At 41.8% G+C, this 18572-nt stretch overlaps 2 protein-coding genes across 2 annotated transcripts in view; both read right to left on the bottom strand.

Moving 5' to 3' along the window:
- LOC146992588 (B-cell receptor CD22-like) overlaps nt 1-18572 on the bottom strand; it is a 199764-nt gene that overhangs the window by 124827 nt on the left and 56365 nt on the right. Inside the window, exon 3 of the mRNA XM_085791023.1 lies at nt 31-72. Coding sequence (XP_085647149.1) covers nt 31-72 — 42 coding nt within the window. The remainder of the gene's footprint in view (nt 1-30; nt 73-18572) is intronic.
- On the bottom strand, nt 60-14275 carry LOC146992591 (B-cell receptor CD22-like). Its single transcript, XM_085788661.1, has 8 exons — nt 14272-14275; nt 12239-12457; nt 9224-9577; nt 8646-8873; nt 8296-8553; nt 7787-8050; nt 640-709; nt 60-387 (listed from the first exon to the last, which is right to left on the bottom strand). Exons 1-7 carry the CDS (start codon nt 14273-14275, stop codon nt 699-701), a joined length of 1338 nt encoding a protein of 445 aa, XP_085644787.1. The 3' UTR covers nt 60-387; nt 640-698.

Raw genomic sequence — 18572 nt, 5'->3', positions numbered from 1 at the left:
AACAGAAACATAGTAAAATAAAATTGTTACCTGTGACAGACAAAGTGACTCCAGCTTCACCAGTGTATTTCTCTCCTGGTTTGTTTGTTGTGAAGCTGAACTTGTAAACAGCTGAGTCGCTCTCTCTCAGCTCTGTGATTCTCAGAGTGCAGTCGTTGTCACCACAGAGATACTGAACACGACCTGAGTACTCTGAGTCTGCTCTCAGATCCACAGGTTCATCACCACTGGAGTTACTGAACCACAGTCTTTCTCCAACTGTAGTATCATCATCAGTTCTCCAGTCTGGGTATCTGTAGGTGCAGCTTATGTCCACTGTTGATCCTACTACAGCACAGATCTGAGTTGGAGCACAGGTCACTGTCCAGTCATTCTGACCCTGTATCACTGTAACACAGAGCACAGCACAACCCACAGTCACATTTTAATACTGTCAAGCTGCGTCAGCTGTAAACCTGCAACAAAACTCAACTGACTATAAATTTACAAAACTACTTTGGCTCTAAAATCATCTCACTGTGAGCCAATGAAACAAAGAAGAGGAGATTGCATTGCTAACCTTAACTATCATCGTCTAATCTCAAATATTCTGAATAACACTGCTACGTGGCCTGTAGTGTCAAAGAGGAAATACATTACCGGGTGCAGAGAGAAGAAAAATGAAAATAGAAACTCCAGTCATAGCCGCTCTGCTCGTCTCACTGTGCAACTTCAGAGGCAATAAAATATATCAAACAGTGAATAATCAATAAAAGTTATATATAAGTTTCATAAAATTCTGTCACTCACAGGGCAGAAGGACATTGTCTTGACCTCTTTCTTTAGAAGAATGAGCGGCAGAACAAAGACCTCTGCCTTTTCTATACGATTAATATACAGCGTTGACCACAGGCCAGGAAATGGAAAGCTCTCAGCAGACCACAGAAAAGTTCATATGTAGCTACTCTCAGGTGTCACTTAAGTAGAGATGACTATTTTTAAACCAGTCCAATACAACAGTACTGCAATAAGTCCTGCATGAAGGTTTCAATGTTGTATGATAGTGATTTAGTCTGTTCACCTTCTCTGTTCTAAGCTGACCATTGTTCTTATTATATTGTCCACCCCCTTCAAAAGTTGAGGGTAGACTAAACAACAGACACAACTCTTACAGACATTTAAATTCATTTTTTTGTCGTAATTAGTACACGGATCCTACAGCCCCAGATTTAGAGACATCTGCAGAATGATGGAGAATAGTTAAACAATTATACATCTTGAAGTTTATAGTTTTCACTGACTATTGTTTTATCAATCATTGTGAGGCCTTGGAAATAGTCTTATTGCAAGTTAGAACTGTTTAATCATCATTGTGAACAACGTACATTTGAAGGATGTAAATATGAATGATGGAAGAAAGACAAAAAAGTTTTTTAAAAAAAAGAAAAGGTGTCAAGAATAAAGATATAAAACAATACATTTTACTACCATCTGGTGGAAGCAGGATCAAACTACAACTATATCAGAAAATGCATCTTCACCAACAACCTATATAATAACCTTTAACTGAATAATAACCACAATATTTTTAAGCCTTATTATAGTTTAATTCTATCACTACTTTATAACAAAGAACTGTGCTGTTTGTTCAGCTTATTGCTCTGAGCACATGGTCATAGCTGAAGGAGACTGAGGTGAGTGTGTTTACATGTTGATCAGCTTCTCTCTTCTAACAGAGCAACACAGCCAAACAAACTGTTGTAAGAATAAACAAAGTGGAAATATAATTGATCAGTGGTGACTTTACAGCTGGAGAATCTGAGCGAAAACAACTCTACTAAACAAGTGAAACAAAGATATCAGTAAAAGAAAGTGTTGTATATACAGAACAATGATTAGGCCTACTCGTTTTGTGACATCACATTTTTACCTTTGACCCAAACTGTGCTTCACAAGCTGTTGGAAATAATTTGCTGTCATTTGTCTCTTTACTACCATCTAGTGACAGAAAGAGGAAACTACAACCAATTAGCCAATGGTCATTCGTGAGATAAGAAAAAATTTGTTTGTTTCCAATCTAAAATACAGCGTGAAGATGAATGTTCACCAAAAACAGGTGGTGTCCAAAACTATGTACAAAAAAGAAACTTGTTGGTGGTGGACAAAGTTGTGACCCAGCACAGACACACAGGTCTCAGTTTCTGGTAGCAGTACCCAAGGGGGTGGATCGGACTACAAGTAGGCGTAACTCACAGTCGGCCATACTGATGACAGGCAACTTGCTCTGACTCTGGCTGCAGGTACAGTGCAGTACATAGGTGATCCAGTCATCTTCACTAAAAAAAAACAATTCATAACCCTGTGGAAAATAAATCAGTATGTAGCTATTACTTGGACTATTTACATAATGTTACAATAATGTTACTTTTACAGAAAAAAGTACATGATTAAAATTATCCTTGATTTTATGCTGCATCATAACTGCATAAATGTCCATAAAAAATCAAACCGTTTGGAAATCGGACAATAACTGAGCAAGTTGTGGTCATTATAGCAGAACATGAACCATAGGCTTAATGCTCTGAGGTAGAGAGTTGCCCGTCCCAAGATGGCCACCGTGTGGCTACGCCGTGTCATTGGGCAGCACCCGCGGGTGAGTCATCTAGTCTTCTTATATAGGCTATATCTATGGCGGTACCTCTGGCTCAGGTCATAATTATCTGTGTCCACAGACAGGAAGTGGTGAGGGATTACGTCTCTTCTCTCTTGCAGCTCCTGAGGGTCTGTTGGAGCAGCTGCATGGAGACAGAAGGAGGAGCTCAGCTGACCAGAAACATGTCAGACAGTAGCTGCGTTTCCATTACAGATTTTCGCAAAATAAAAGCGATATTTCTGAAACTTCGAAAAAGTGCAATTGCTATTTGCGGGTGTTTCCATTGAAAGGTATTTTGCGAATGAGCCGTAATGCGTCTTGCGTTTCTATGGTGACGGTACAGCGATCTCAGCTGCCGACAGCTGTTGCTGTTATTGTTTTTAACAAAGACAAAAACAGCGCTTGATTGCTGAAAGGCAAAGCCCGTGTGGCGCTGCAGCGGCCACAAATAAGGACGCACTCACACGGGCCAGTTGTACCGTGCTGAAGCTCTAATGCCCCCCCTCCTCTGTCCCCCGCTGGCCCGCACTCACACCACCTCCAACCCAAGCTGCTCAAGCACGGTTGCCTCCGTTGATATATAGAGGGATTAATTGTTTACCAACACGGCGGATGTGCGCTTTAACCTGACTGCAGAAAGAACGGAGCCTTTTATACCAGCGGTGATGAGGCGCTGACAACAATATAGGTGGTGTGTGTCCACACACCCGTACTGGTTTATGTGACTTAAGGTGACATTTCGGCGCAGGAGGGAGTGGGAGCGTGGATGCGAGCCAGTCTCCTTCAACCATGCACGGAAAAGGGGAACGATAGGAAAGGTTTTTCTAATTTATTGAGAAACAATGCCCAGGTCAGCAATGCATTACAATAAACATGTGGTTCATTTGTCCCCTCAAGTTACATAAACCAACACAGCGTGGACACACGGTGACGCCGGTGACGTGTAGAAAAGCGAAAAAAGTGTTTCCATTACACTTTTGCGATACACGTTTGTATCGATATGTCTCAAAAACCACCTCATGAGAGCGCAAAAACTTTTTTGCGATATTTGAGAGTTTTTTCGAAATGTAGGTGTTTCCATTATCAGTTTTTAATTTCGATATTTAGGTTTTGCGCATTTCAAGGGGTAATGGAAACGCACTTACTGACATATTCGCTAATTCATCAACTCTGTAGCATTTAAAATGCAAAATTCAAATTGTGTTGTGTTGATGGAACAATGATTTTCTTCCAGAGAAATAAAAATAGAAAAAACATTTACCATGTCGACTTTGTTGACTGAGCTGTTAGAGCAGCTGGATCCTCTGAAGCTTCCTGACCTCTGGTTCTAAGAGGAACATAAATAACATCAGGAGATCATGAAGAAAAATATATTCTGCTGTTACTGTCAGAGATGGAAACATCCAAAAGTGATAAAATGTGGAAACACATTTCAACAGAATGATTGATACTGATGTTCATGTGTGAGGAGCTGCTCACCTCTGGGCTGGACTGGCACACTGGTTAAATGCCACAGCATCGTACACAACCACGTCTTCTTCCTCCTTCATCTTGTTGTGTCTTCTGGCCTGAGCCGATCTGATACTGGAGTGATCTCTGGAAAAGTGGACACTGGCATAATGAAGATCATCCTGCTCCTCAAATGGTTCTATCTGTAGATAGTAGACAAATAAAAGTAATTATTCACTTAACACAACATTTAGCTTCATGGGGTCTCATTTATAAAACTGCGTGGGATTGTTACTTAAAGTGTATGAACGCCCAAAAGCCAAGTTTTGCGTGCGCCAAAAAATATTCAGGTTTATAAAACCATGCGCACGCACACTTCTAAGCAAACTTCCCTTTATAAATCACAGAGTTCCTACAAGTGTGCGCAGCTGAATCCGCTTCATGTTCCGCCCTGTACACGCCCTGTTTTAACCATAGATGGTCAATGCAAACCACCTCATGAATGCGACCTGCATGTAAATGAGCCTGGCGTGCTCTTGTTCTGTCGGTGCTGTCAATTAGCTGCAGGTGTGAACGTGGCAACGTGACATGCTGCCGCAGCTGTCAACGGCATCAGCGGCACAGAGCGCACGGTGGCAGCGAGGTTACGGTCGCTGTCCTCTCAAATGCTGGACCCGGTTCGGCACATAGTTACAACAATGACAACAGTTCTAATCTGAAACGAGTTATTAACCATTCATCATAGTCTCCCTATCCCTCCTTTCTCCTCCAGCGGTGCCGTGGTGCAGAATTACGCACGGGGCTCACCGCTAATTAGGCTGATCGATAAAACTTTGAATCATTAGCAGAATCAGTTACATTCTGAGGAATGATCAAACATGAAAGTTCTCTAGATAACAAGAAAACATAATGTAACAATTGTGCGAACGATTACTGGATTTTTTTTCCAGGCTGAGATTTAATTGACTCTCGATCATATGTTCACAGTATCATCGGAAAATATCTAATTATTCACAACATGTTAGGACTGGATGCTTTACTCCATGCAGCCGTGCCGTCCTCTCCTCCTGCAGGAGTGGACAATATGACGGTGATGATTAAATATAGAGAAGGAATCTTGCTTTTGAGTTTCAGTTAGATTCTAAGATGTTTCTGAAACAATTGCTCAGTCCAATGCAAAAAATAATGGCGTTGAATTAAATAATTCTAATAACATGGATCTAACGCATGATACAGGTTTAAATTAAACGTGGGAATGGCGATAATAAAAACATAATTGTTCTTCTCACTCTCCATGTCTTCAGTCTGACTTCAGTTCACCACCGTCTGTGTCGCCAATTCCCCTTTTCCTCCGAACCATGCGTACGCATGGGTCAGAGTTTGTGTAGGGCTGCGCACATTCTCCCGTCAAGTTTGTTTTTTATAGATCACAACCTTGGCGTGGAAAGTCACGTACACCACTTTCAGGCCCCGTTTTGTGCGTACGCAACGGTTATAAATGAGACCCCTGGACACAATATAATTCAGAATATGTATTTTGAGAATTTCCTTGTGGAAATGTAAAGGGTTCAGTGATGGTATCATAAATTCACGAACAACATTGACAGTATAATTTTACTTTGCAGAACTAGGTTGAAACCTGTGGTGGACCTTGTACTTGCAGGACAAGACAAGAGTTAAGATCAAGTTGTAAGATTTGTCATTTTGTGCTTTTCGAACCCAGAATTCGCTTACTGAGAGTTGAGGGAGCGAACCACCACACCACGGTGCCACCCAAACATTAGCATACACTGGAGTGGATCAGTTCATCTTTCTCACCTGTTCCCTGTCGCCTGGTCTCTCTCCAGCCTCAGACCTCTGCTCAGACCTCCTCTTTTTTCTGGTCAGGAATATTAATTTTAAGAAGTTTAAAAGTCCTGAATGGCATTAACTGATTTTAAATGAGTTTGTAAATTAATATTTGGGGAAACAGAACTGCTCACATCCACAGGAAGACAGAGAAGAGTAGGATTACTAGGGCCATGACCGAGACTGTTGAAACAGCTGTTAACTTCCACGTTCCTAGAAAAGAGAGAACAAATTAAAATAAATGAAATGAGCTACAGTGTAACAGGATGTTACCCAGTATAGTAATAACTTGGTTTGATGAATATTGTCCTCTAAAATCTTAGGAGGGAAGGTAACACTTTATTTTAAGGGGTCCTTGTTCCTGTGTATCTACCTAATTAATTACACTGTAATTACCTATGTAACCGTATGTAATAACATGTACTTACATTGTAAATACATTGTGTATTTTTGTGTACTTACAGATCCTTGTTACACTTGTAATAAGAAATGCTTATTACAATACTTTGTCAAAGTGGCCTCTCTCTTTGGGGAAGGGGTACACCTGCAAGAAAAATGGGTGAAACCACAACCCATGTTGCCTGGGCAAACTTTTCCATCAATCTTCCTCCTGTCTCTTGAGTCTTGGAACATGTATGCTGTTTCACAACTTAGTTTATGTAACAGTTGTGTCAGTATACCGTTGTTACTCTTTGATACAGTGGAATAAGCACATTAAAATAAAGTGTACCTGGGTTGGGATACCTCAATTCTTATAAATTAACTGCGATAACCAGTGTCTTTGTACTGTCTTTGAGGGTTAAAAAAGTTAAAATGTTAAGTTAAAGTTCATGAGTTGATAATTAAAGCAGAAGTAAGTGATATATTTGTGTTAATATAAGTCTTAAATAGTTATATCTTCCGACAGCAATCACTTACATAGAGTGTTTGGACTGAAACACGGGTCTGTCAGTCACTCTGCTCTGCTCTGAGCCGAAGAGAAAACATTTATCGTATCCTACAGTTTTTATCCAATGAGGAGAGAGAACGGCATGCAGGGCTGTGTGTGCAGCCAAGGAACGCCGTGAATGTGGTGACGTAGGGACGAGGACTGTTATGGTGCGTTCAAGGAAACTCGTATTTTTCCGACCGTGAAGTGGTACCAGTTCGATCTGGTACGAGTTCACGGGTCAGAAGTTACGAGTGGCCGTTATAGTGACTTTCACCGGTAAAACAGGTCGGAAAAACACGAGTGGGTTGCCTGAAATGCTACAAAGTCGTAAGTTGTGACTTGAAGCTGTAATTTACAATTTCAAAAGCCTGCCTGGAACGCAGCATTAGCGAAAACGACCGGACCACTTACTTCTGCTTTAAGCAGGTTTAAAAAGTATGTGCTTTGGTTCAAAGAAACCGCGTCCGAGTGAGTGGTGTATCAAAGAGTAACAACGGTGTACTGACACAACTGTTACATAGACTACGTTGTGGAACAGCACACATGTTCCAAGACTCAAGAGGCAGGAGGAAGATTGATGGAAAAGTTTGCCCAGGCAACATGGGTTGTGGTTTCACCCATTTTTCTTGCAGATGTACCCCTTCCCCAATGAGAGAGGCCACTTTGACAAAGTATTGTAACAAGCATTTCTTATTACAAGTGTAACAGGGACCTGTAAGTACACCAAAATACACTATGTATTTACAATGTAAGTACATGTTATTACATATGGTTACATAGGTAATTACAGTGTAATTAATTAGGTAGATACACAGGAACAAGGACCCCTTAAAATAAAGTGTTACCGGAGGGAAAAGTTGGGAAGAAAAGTTGGGATCCCACATTCAAAGATATCTACAGTTACAGCCCAGGCAGCTGCAACTCACCTGGAACAACAACAGTCAGATTTAAGGTGGACTTCTGACGTCCTATTGTGTTCTGGGCTTCACAGGAATAACTCCCACTGTGTTCAGGTCTGAGGTCAGAGATGGTGAAGATCTGTCCTGAAGCTTTTGGTGAGTCTTCATCCTCCTTGTACCAGGTGTAATTAGCTGCTGGGTTAGCATCACTGCTACAGGTCAGAGTCACTGAACTGCCCTCCACTATCTCAGCAGAGGAACTCACTGACACAGAGGGAAGCTTTGGAGCATCTGGAGATCATTTGATACAAGTTAATTATAAAATCGGACACACATTAACAACAGTGAGTAAAACCTCTGCTACACATCAAGTATGTTTGCAGTGCGACTTTTTCAAGAGACTAAAAGCTAAATATTAAGATTCATATTCTTTTTTTTTAATTTAACCTTTATTTGACCAGGCGAGCAAATTAAGAACAAAATTCTTATTTTCAAGTGCAGCCTGTATTTTCTATAAGCTGCTGCCATGAACTTACACTTCACATCAACAGAAATGAATTCAAACGTCCTCCTCCCCAGATGATTCTCAGCTTCACAGTAATACTCTCCAGAGTCAGAGGACTGGATGGAGCTGAAGACCAGCTGTGGTTCTTTGTTGAGCAGTGTCAGGTTCTTCTTGTACCAGGTGAGTTTAGCTGCTGAGTCAGTGTCACTGCTACAGGTCAGAGTCACTGAGCTGCCCTCCATGATTTCACCTGGAGGATTCACTGACACTGACGGCACCTTCAGAAAATCTGCAGGAGAAAACATCAACATGTGTTTCCTGAGCAGCCATGTTGTGTTGGATTTAAAGTGTTTTGTTTCTTAAACAGAAGAGAAAACTCACACACTGGGGGAGAGCCATGATTCTCATGTCCCTTTAAAGCACAACAGATCATGTCTCCAGGAGAAAACCTGTCTGTATAAGAACTTCCCTCCTCCATGATTTTCTCTCCGTTCCTGATCCAGACGTAGGAAAGACGACCAGCTGGACTGCAGCTGCTGAGACACTTCAGCTCTGCCTCAGTATAAGACTGATGGACTGTTATTGTTCTGGTCACCTGCAGCTCCAGAGCTGGAGACAGGAGGAAGAACCCACAGTGTTAGTGGTTAACATGAAAATATAAAATAGAATAAAAAGTGGATTCTTTGTTCTGATAATGCACCTTCTTATAGTATTTATCTCTATTGTAAATAACTACAGTGCTTAATAAATATAATCCTTGTAACTCCAAAAGCCATTTGAGCTTCATCTCTAATCTACAAAAAATTGAGGATTATGATGAAAATTGAGGAATTAAGTATTATTTCATCATGTTCATAGCAGCTCCTCACATCCAACTACAACCTTTAAGGGTGATTTTTTAAAATGTGATACACAAAAGTTTTAAATTTGTTTCTGTGTTTGTCAGTTTGTGTTCTTACCTGTGACAGTCAGAGTTGTACCAGATAAACTGTTTCCCCATTCAGACCATTTATTTTTGAATGTGAAGTGATAGTGAGCTGAATCTGTCTCTCTCAGGTCAGTGATTCTCAGAGTGGAGCGTCCTCCCTCTGTTTCATGAACCTGAACACGACCTGAATATTCAGAGTCTTTACTAAGATCCTCAGGCTCTGAGGGATTCTGCCAACGACGACTACGTTCAGGACTGAACCAGAACTTTGATTCAACATCATAATAACTGTTGTAAGTACAAGAAATCTCCACTGGTGATCCTTTGAAGGCACAGATTCTTCTGTCAGTGTAAATCACTCTGTTGCAGTATTTACCAAAGACACCTGAAAGATTAAAGATTTTATTAAACCAGAGTAGCACCTACATGTTTAAAGACACAGTTGTGTTGTTAAATTAGAGCAGAGTTCAATACAATAATATAGTGTTGGTTGGTTCTTTTACACCAGCCAGCTGCGGGAAATGAAGAGAGCAGGACGTGTCCTTGAACGGTGTTTCAAGGTTTCAGGTCTCACAGTGCAAAAAGTAGCCTATCGAGAACATCAGAAGGCCTACTCAGAATCCCTCAGTGATGCACGGTCTCGCTTCTTCTCCAATCTCATTAACAATAGCTCTGGAAACTCCAAAAGACTTTTTTCCACTGTCAATAACCTTCTCAAACCTCCCTGAAATTAGACACCACACAGGAGCAGTGCAACAAATTCATCTCTTTCTTCAGGACAAAGGTAGATAACATCCATGCCATCCTCTCCACCCCCTCTGCCCCCACTATCCCAACTGTCAGCCCTCAGCCTGGGACGGCCCATCCTCTCTGCTGCTTCCAGGACATCACACAGCGTGAGGTTGAGGAAATCACGAGGAAGATGAAACCCTCTACCTGTGCCCTGGACCCATTTCCTTCAGCTTTGATAAAAACACACACCTCTGCCAAAAGTCCCATGATTACTAAAATCATAAACTGCTCCCTTCAGACTGGCCACATCCCATCTGTCCTGAAAACTGCAGTCATTAAACCACTCCTTAAAAAACCCAGCCTTGACCCGGAAGTGCTTGCTAACTACAGACCAATCTCAAATCTCCCGTTTCTTTCAAAAGTGCTGGAAAAGGTAGTTGCTGCCTAACTTCATGACCACCTTCAAACAAACAACATGTTTGAAAGATTTCAGTCCGGTTTCCGCCCTGGCCACAGCACGGAAACTGCTCTGGCCAGGGTCACTAACAGTGTTGGGTAGTAACGCGTTATTAGTAACGCCGTTACTTTTTTCAGTAACTAATAACGTAACACGTTGTTTTTTAAAATCAGTAACTCCGTTTCCGTTACCAGACGCTGCATTACTCCGTTCCTTTTGGTGAGGTTTTACAGCGGCACACACTTCCCATTACATTTTAGCGATCAATAAAGTTTCATTGAATTGAAAGAAAGACAGAGCACACTGCAACACTGTGAAAAACAAAGCGCTTGGTGGCCGCCCTTAGCGTCCCACACGTAATCAAACACGCTCCATGAAGAGGACTATCACTAACGACCTACTGATGTCAGCTGATGCTGGCTCACCATCCTTGCTCATTCTCCTTGATCTCACTGCAGCTTTTGATATGGTTGACCATCACACTCTCCTTCATCGCCTACACTCCACCATCGGACTATCTGACTCAACTCTCAACTGGTTTACCTCCTATCTCACTAACATAACTGAATACGTCTCCCTGGGAGAAGCCAAGTCAGACACACTCCCCGTCTCCTGTGGTTTCCCCCAAGGGTCAGTCCTTGTCCTGTCTACATGCTTCCCCTTGGCCATGTCATCAGTCGGCATGGAATATCTTTCCATTGCTATGCTGATGACACCCAACTTTATTTCAAAATCAACCCAGCATCCTCTGACACCCTGCCATCTTCCACACTCACCACCTGCCTGGGGGAGACAAAGGCGTGGATGAAGGAAAATTTTCTGCAGCTTAACAGTTCAAAAACTGAAGTCATTCTCGTTGGCACCCCACATCAGACCCGGTCATCCACCATTACCAGTATCACCTTCGCCGGCCACGACATCCACCTTTCTCCATCAGTCACCAACCTTGGTGTAATAATGGACCCCCACCTGACCTTTGAACTTCACATCAAACAGCTTTGCAAAAACTCTTTTTACCATCTAAAAAACATTGCAAAACTCCGCCCATCACTCTCTCTCCCAGATGTAGAAAAACTCGTCCACGCCTTTGTCTCCACCAGGCTGGACTACTGTAATGCTCTTCTTTCCGGGATCTCCAACAAAAACATCCAAAAACTCCAATACATTCAAAACTGTGCTGCCCGGATACTTACAAGGACACAAAAATTTGACCACATCACACCAATTCTCAAATCCCTCCACTGGCTCCCTGTCTCATTCAGGATTGAATACAAGGTCTCACCTCCGCTCCGGTCAGGCAAACCTCCTGCAGATCCCAAGGACCAAACTCCGAACCATGGGAGACAGAGCTTTCTGTCACGCCGCTCCCTGTCTTTGGAATGCTCTCCCTGACCACCTGAGAGCACCACTGACCCTGGACATTAAAAAAAGGCCTAAAAACCCACCTTTTAAAAAAAGTCTTTCATTAGTTGTTTCTTTTGGGGAGACGTTCTCTCTCCAAATTTCATCTTTTTTTCTTTCTTTTTTTTATGTAGCACTTTTGAGATTGTTTGCTCAATATAAAGTGCATTACAAATAAAATTCATTATTATTATTATTATTATTATCATTATTAATGACCACACAGCCAGGCTGGTGGAATTAGCTTCCAGTACAGCTCATTGGTACAGGTTCCAAACATATAACATATATAGACAAACATACAATTACAACTTATGTAGGGCCATGCTTGTTCCTCAGTGTTGTGTTAATATTGAAACAGAAACCTGAGTCATCCATATTATAGATATAGATGTGCAGCAGGTTAAATGTGCCACCAGGTGGTGATATGTAAGTGGAAGACTGAAGTAAACTCACAGACTAGAGGAGAAGGGAAGTCCTCATGTCCTTTCAGAGCACAGGAATAACTGTGCCGGAAATTAAAGTAGCCTGAAAATGAAGCTGTTTCTGTTCCAGTTTTCTGTCCATTCTTGTACCAAGTGAAGGAAGAATGATCAGGTAGATGACAACTGCTGTTACACTCCAGCTCTGCCCAGTTCTGGGGGTTTGTTGAGCGGGTCACCTTCACCTGTAGACCTGGATTTCCAGTACAAGTAGAAAAGGAAATTTATTGTTATTCAGTGTGAATACGTGGAAGTCAGTTTCTTCTCCTGAAGTCATCATTTATTATTTTTGGAAATCATACAATAAATCAAAGAGTGCAAATCACTATTGACAACATGGAAGTAGAAGAGAGAAAAGAGTTTTTGAAAATAAGTTCCTCTGAGTCGATATTGATCACAAGCTGTGCTGGAAGCCACATATCAACTTTTAAAAGAATAAAATATCAAAAACCATGGCAATTCTATATAAATGTAGAAACATCTTAACAATAAACTAACTAAAAATTCTGTACCAATCTCTAATAAAACCATATAACTTACTGTATAGAAGTGTGGGGACACACATTTAAAACAATTACTAAACCAATTTTCTTACTTCAAAAAAAAAAAAGGCAATACAATACAATACAACCCCCAGAAAATTTGTTAATTAAGGTGATGTCTGTCCTGTCGGTGGGGGTGGGGTACGAACGGATCGATCGATCGTCGGGGGGGGGGGGGGGGGGGGGGGGGGGGGCGCTTCCACCACGCGCTGCTGTTATGCATGCGCGCTTCTCTGTGGTGTGTATGTGTGTGAGAGGATGCGGAGATGAATGTAGGTGAATGAAGGCGATAGTCCGACAAGGGGGGAGGGGGCGGCGGCGAATATCGCTACATTTTTATTTTTTTAAGACGTTAGTTTAGGCGGCAGCTCTTTGTTGTTAAGGCGGCCGCCTTAACAGGAAAGCGCTGCAGGAAACCCTGAGATTATAACCAACCAACCAATTATTTAAAAATACATATGAACTCAAATTCAAAGAACTGGTGGACTTCAAAACTGCACAACTTATGTTCAAAATTAACAACAACATGCTGCCTGACTGTATTCAGAAAATGTTCAATAACAGACAAAGCCATTATAACCTCAGAGGGGTGTGTATATTCAGAAAGTCAAAAACCAACACCAAACTAAAATGTACTACGGTAACAGCCATCAATCTATGGAATAATCTAGAGAATGATTTAAAAACAAGCAGCACCATAATTTCATTTTAAAAAATACTCAGAAATAGGATGATCAATTTGTAATTATAATTTATGAAGAGAAATAACCTGGATCCTACAGTTTTCAGCAACCACAGACCCAGATCAAATCTGCCATTTTTAAGCAAGATTTTAGAAAAGCTTGTTTTTAATCAGCTGAATGATCTTTTAAACTCTCATAATGTTTTAGAGAAATATCAATCTGGTTTCCGAGCCAAACACAGTACAGAGACGACATTAACTAAAGTTGTTAATGACCTGAGGTGCAACATAGCCACGAAGACACTCTCTGTCCTTGTATTACTGGACATGAGTGCAGCATTCGACACAGTTGACCACGTAATTCTCCTGCACACACTCCACATACTGATTGGCCTCTCTGGTACTGTTTTTAACTGGTTTAAAGATGATCTTACTGGCAGAAAATGTTTTATTAGTATTGATGAATGCTCTTCTGAGAACTACGATTTGAACTGTTGTGTCCCCCAAGGCTCCATTTTAGCTCAAACTCTTTTTAATCTGTACATGCTGCCACTGGGGTATGTCATTAGGAGACACGGCATTCATTTCCATAGTTATGCTGATGATACACAGCTCTACAGAGCCATGTCTCCTGATGACACTGGGCCAATAGATGCCCTTTTAAAATCTATTTTAGACATCAGATCGTGGATGGCAGCTAACTTCTTGCAGCTCAAACCAGGAAAAAACAGAAGTACTTGCAATCGGTCCTGAAGCACATGTAACAGATATGCACTCACTCACCCATTAAGGATGTGCTAACCAACTTGCCAAGCAATTGTCAACCTCTTGGCGAAGCAGTTAGCATCGTCGCCTGCCGTGCAGGAGACTGCCTGAAGACTTGAGGAGAGCAGAGAATCTGAACATTTTTAAAAGCAAACTGAAGACCTACCTTTTTAATCTGGCTTTTAACCAAATCGTATTATTTTTATCGCTATAAAACCATCTATCGTCTTAATTGCAATATCTCTATCCCCTTGATCTACCTACATATTATACACATATTATACACACCCCCCCCCCCCCTCCCAGAGCATGCAGACTAGTGTGCATGGCTTTTTTTTTATCTCAAGTGGGCCGGACCAGTAAAATAACAGCATAACAGCCTATGAATAAGGAGAACTCTAAATTCTTCCCTTTGTTTTTGTGCAAAGAAGTAGGCTACAAGTAGCTACATTATTAAGAGGTTTACAGTTAATTAACTATACTTTTACAGAACATTATGAACAACACTGACATTTCTTGAAAAAATATGTGCATTTTCAACATCATTAAGCCTCTTCTGTCTTCTATGTAATTTTCCCACTTGGCAAATTCATCCTATGGGCCAGATTGGACCCATGGCGGGCCGCTTTTGGCCCGCGGGCCACACGTTTGACACCCCCTGATACACCAACAGGTCCGCTCGGAATGCGCACCGCGGCAACTCGGACCAAGAGTCAACTCGTAACGTCAGCTGGGGAAGCAGCTCAGGAAGCGAAGTGGACAGGGCTTAGCCTGGTTGGCACGACTTTCCAATGTTGATACTCAGCATTGGGTCTGGCCAAGACGTTAAGAGAATCCATTTCTCAAAGCGCATCCTTCAAACCTGGTTTACCCGCCCCCCTCAAATGCCTCAGTCTGCTATTGGTCGAAGCCAGAATAGGCGGTGTCGAAGCTTAAACCAATCACACCGCTCTTTCCTCTGACGTCATCGACAGCATCGACTGCTGTGTTGAACGCTGTCCGCTGCTCCATGCTGCTGTTTACAATGAGGTTCCGGTCGCTGCTCTACTGCGTCACTTACTTGAACACGCCTCTACCCAGAGCCGTTGGAGAGGCTCGACGTTGATTGGCTCTCGAAAAAGAGGGTGGAGTTCCCAAAAATTCGGGAGACAGAAATCCAGTTAATAGCACGGTTGGCCAGACTAGCAGTCAGCAGCGCTTTTGCGAGGCGTGACGTCACTAGTGTGGGCGCGACCAGGCTAGACAGGGCTGTACCATGGATGTATTATATTATGGGCTGAACCGGGAGAGTCGCCTCACTGAGGGCATGTGTGTGTGAGAGAGGAGCGAGAGGGAGTGCCGCCCGTCACAGAGGAGAGAGGAGAAATGCATCATAATGAATGTAATGAAACGATAGCAACGCATTAGACGTATATTATAGCTCCTTTCTTTTAAAGTAAACATTTAAAATACACTGTAGGGGAAACAACGGATCGGTAAACCCATGCAATCAAGCGCAAAAGTGCGTGCTGCCGCTTCAAAAAAAAAAAAAAAAAAGAGCCCGTCTGAACCTGCTAGAGCACGCACCGTGCACACAAACAGACTGCTCTGCTGTGGAAAAAAATATATATACAATGAAAAAAACAGGCCTACAAGTCGTCTGAGTCATCTTGTCTCAAGTCGAGTCGAGTCTGGAGTCATTGTCTCCCAAGTCCGAGTGGAGTCTCAAGTCTTTGCCTTCCAAGTCGAGTCAAGTCGCAAGTCGTTAAATTTGCGACTCGAGTTGACTCGAGTCCGAGTCCCTATGACTCGAGTCCAATTGTCTGCAATGAGGTGACATGTCAAGACCGAAATAAACTAAACATGTGACCTGATTGTGAATATCTGATCACACAGTAATGTTTGAGTTACCGTCATCTCCTGATATTTAACCAGTCATCATCATGTGATCCAAAGTTCACACTGAAGCCAATTAAGTCATTAGTAAGTGGAGCTCTGAGCTCAGATTATCTTCATCTTTCATTAACACAGCTGTTTCTGTTGATCTGAACATCTGGAACAGAAACATAATAAAATAAAATTGTTACCTGTGACAGACAAAGTGACTCCAGCTTCACCAGTGTATTTCTCTTCTGATTTGTTTGTTGTGAAGCTGAACTTGTAAACAGCTGAGTCGCTCTCTCTCAGGTCTGTGATTCTCAGAGTGCAGTCGTTGTCACCACAGAGATACTGAACACGACCTGAGTACTCTGAGTCTGCTCTCAGATCCACAGGTTCATCACCACTGGATTTAGTGAACCACAGTCTTTCTCCAACTGTAGTATCATCATCAGTTCTCCAGTCTGGGTATCTGTAGGTGCAGCTTATGTCCACTGTTGATCCTACTACAGCACAGATCTGAGTTGGAGCACAGGTCACTGTCCAGTCATCCTGACCCTGTATCACTGTAACACAGAGCACAGCACAAACCACAGTCCCACTTTAATATTGTGAAGCTGCATCAGTCTATAAACCTGCAACGTAAGTAAATTTAGGGGTTTCAGGAGTTCAAGAGTGTTATTTTCCCTCAGTTGTATTTCAGTTTGTGTTGTTCAATGCTGCACAGCTCTGAATATTCAAACATACATAGACAAGTCCAAACATAAGACCACTGGACCTGTGAATCTTAATGCAGCTTTAAAGGAGACATATTATGTCCCCTTTCCACAAATTGAAATAGTTACCAGGTGTCTTAAATACATGTCTGTGACATGCTTTGGTCAAAATACCCCATCACAGCTCTTTTTAATATTGTGAAGTTGCATCAGTTTGTAAACCTGCAACAAAACTGAACTGATTCTAAATATACATTTACATCTAATCTCACCTGCTCTGAATAACAGTGTTACATTGTATGTGGGAATAAATTACCTGGTACAGAGAGAAGGAAAATGAAAAGTCCACTCGCTGCCGCTGTTAAATTCATAGCTGCTCCTCTCAACAGAGACTATGAAATGATCAGAAACAATATAATCTATCAAGATATAAACTGGTTTATATACTAGTTTCATCAAAATCCATTCACAGAGTAAAAGGACATTGTTTTAACGTCTGTCCTCAGAGAAATGAGAATCAGAACAAAGACTTCCTTAACATATAGGCTAGCGCTGACCACAGGCCCGGAAATGGTAGCTCTCAGTAAACAACGGAAAGTTTTACACGTACTCTGAGGTGTCAGTTAAGTAGGAACAATAATTAGGGCCACGGGCCATCGCACCGGGCACTGGTCCCAACAGCTATGAAATAGCTAGTGATTTAGCTGTGTGTGTATGTTTACAAACATTTTAACGAGCACCAGGTTGATTGTTTATGAACCTTAACGAGCGCTGGCCTGAGAATCAGACATTACCACGGCAACTTGAGGTGGTTGCCAATGACGATAGGGGCCCCCCAGGCTGAGACAGACAGAAACGTTGAGAAAAAGAGCGATTTTCTGCCTCTGCACTGGTCTCGCAAAAGGCTTACTGTGACAAAAACGGTAACTCCTATCAGAACAAAACACAGATCAATGGTGCTGTAAGGACTTCCTGAAAAATTTGGTACGATTTGGTGTTTCTACAGTAAATATTTTGGAGATGCTGGCAGTTTTAAAACATCGGTCCGTTCTGCTTCTCTGTGAGAGACAGAACAAGTTCGTCTACAATTTTCTGAAAAAATATGTGTGTAGAGTGTAAGTTGTGGCCGGGCCGAGTGTGGAAAGAGAAAAAATCTGGAGTTTTTCTGGGCTTTCTCCCACTCTAACTGATGATGTCACGCGCTCTGACACGAACATTCCGTGCAATACACAACCATTATAATCTCATAATTTCTCCAAAAATGATAATGGTCAAAAACTATATGACCTATCAAAACGTGGAGTAATACGCCAATACACAAGACTTGTGTCTACCGTTTAAAGTTCAAATGAAGTCTCTAGGTGAAAGTATGCCTGAGCAGTAGACGTTTGTTAAACTCCAATGATTGTTCTTTTTCGCTTTTTTTTTCCGTCCGTCCCATTGACTTCAATGCAAAATTTTGCGCAGTTTTTGCGAAAAAATTCGTAAACTGTTGAGAAAAGTAATAGCATACCGATCCCGATCAAGACGCACGTTTTGTCCGGAAGATGAAAAAAAAAACTAGAAAAAGATAGCATTTCCTGAATAAAATGCGTCTGAATGCTGAAAGCAGCTGAATGCTATTGCTGAAGCAATGCTGAATGAGCTGAAGAAATTGTTGAATCAATGCTAAATTAGTTGACAAAACTGCTAAAGCAATGTTGAAAAGACTACTAATGCTAAAGTAGAGTAGAGTAGAGAGTAGAG

The sequence above is a fragment of the Trachurus japonicus genome, chromosome 1 (genome assembly GCF_045865225.1).
Source record: "Trachurus japonicus isolate A0001 chromosome 1, Traja_1.0".
Classification (NCBI taxonomy): Eukaryota; Metazoa; Chordata; class Actinopteri; order Carangiformes; family Carangidae; genus Trachurus; species Trachurus japonicus.
Note: the sequence above shows the minus strand (reverse complement) of the source record. Positions and strands in the feature narration are given on the sequence as shown.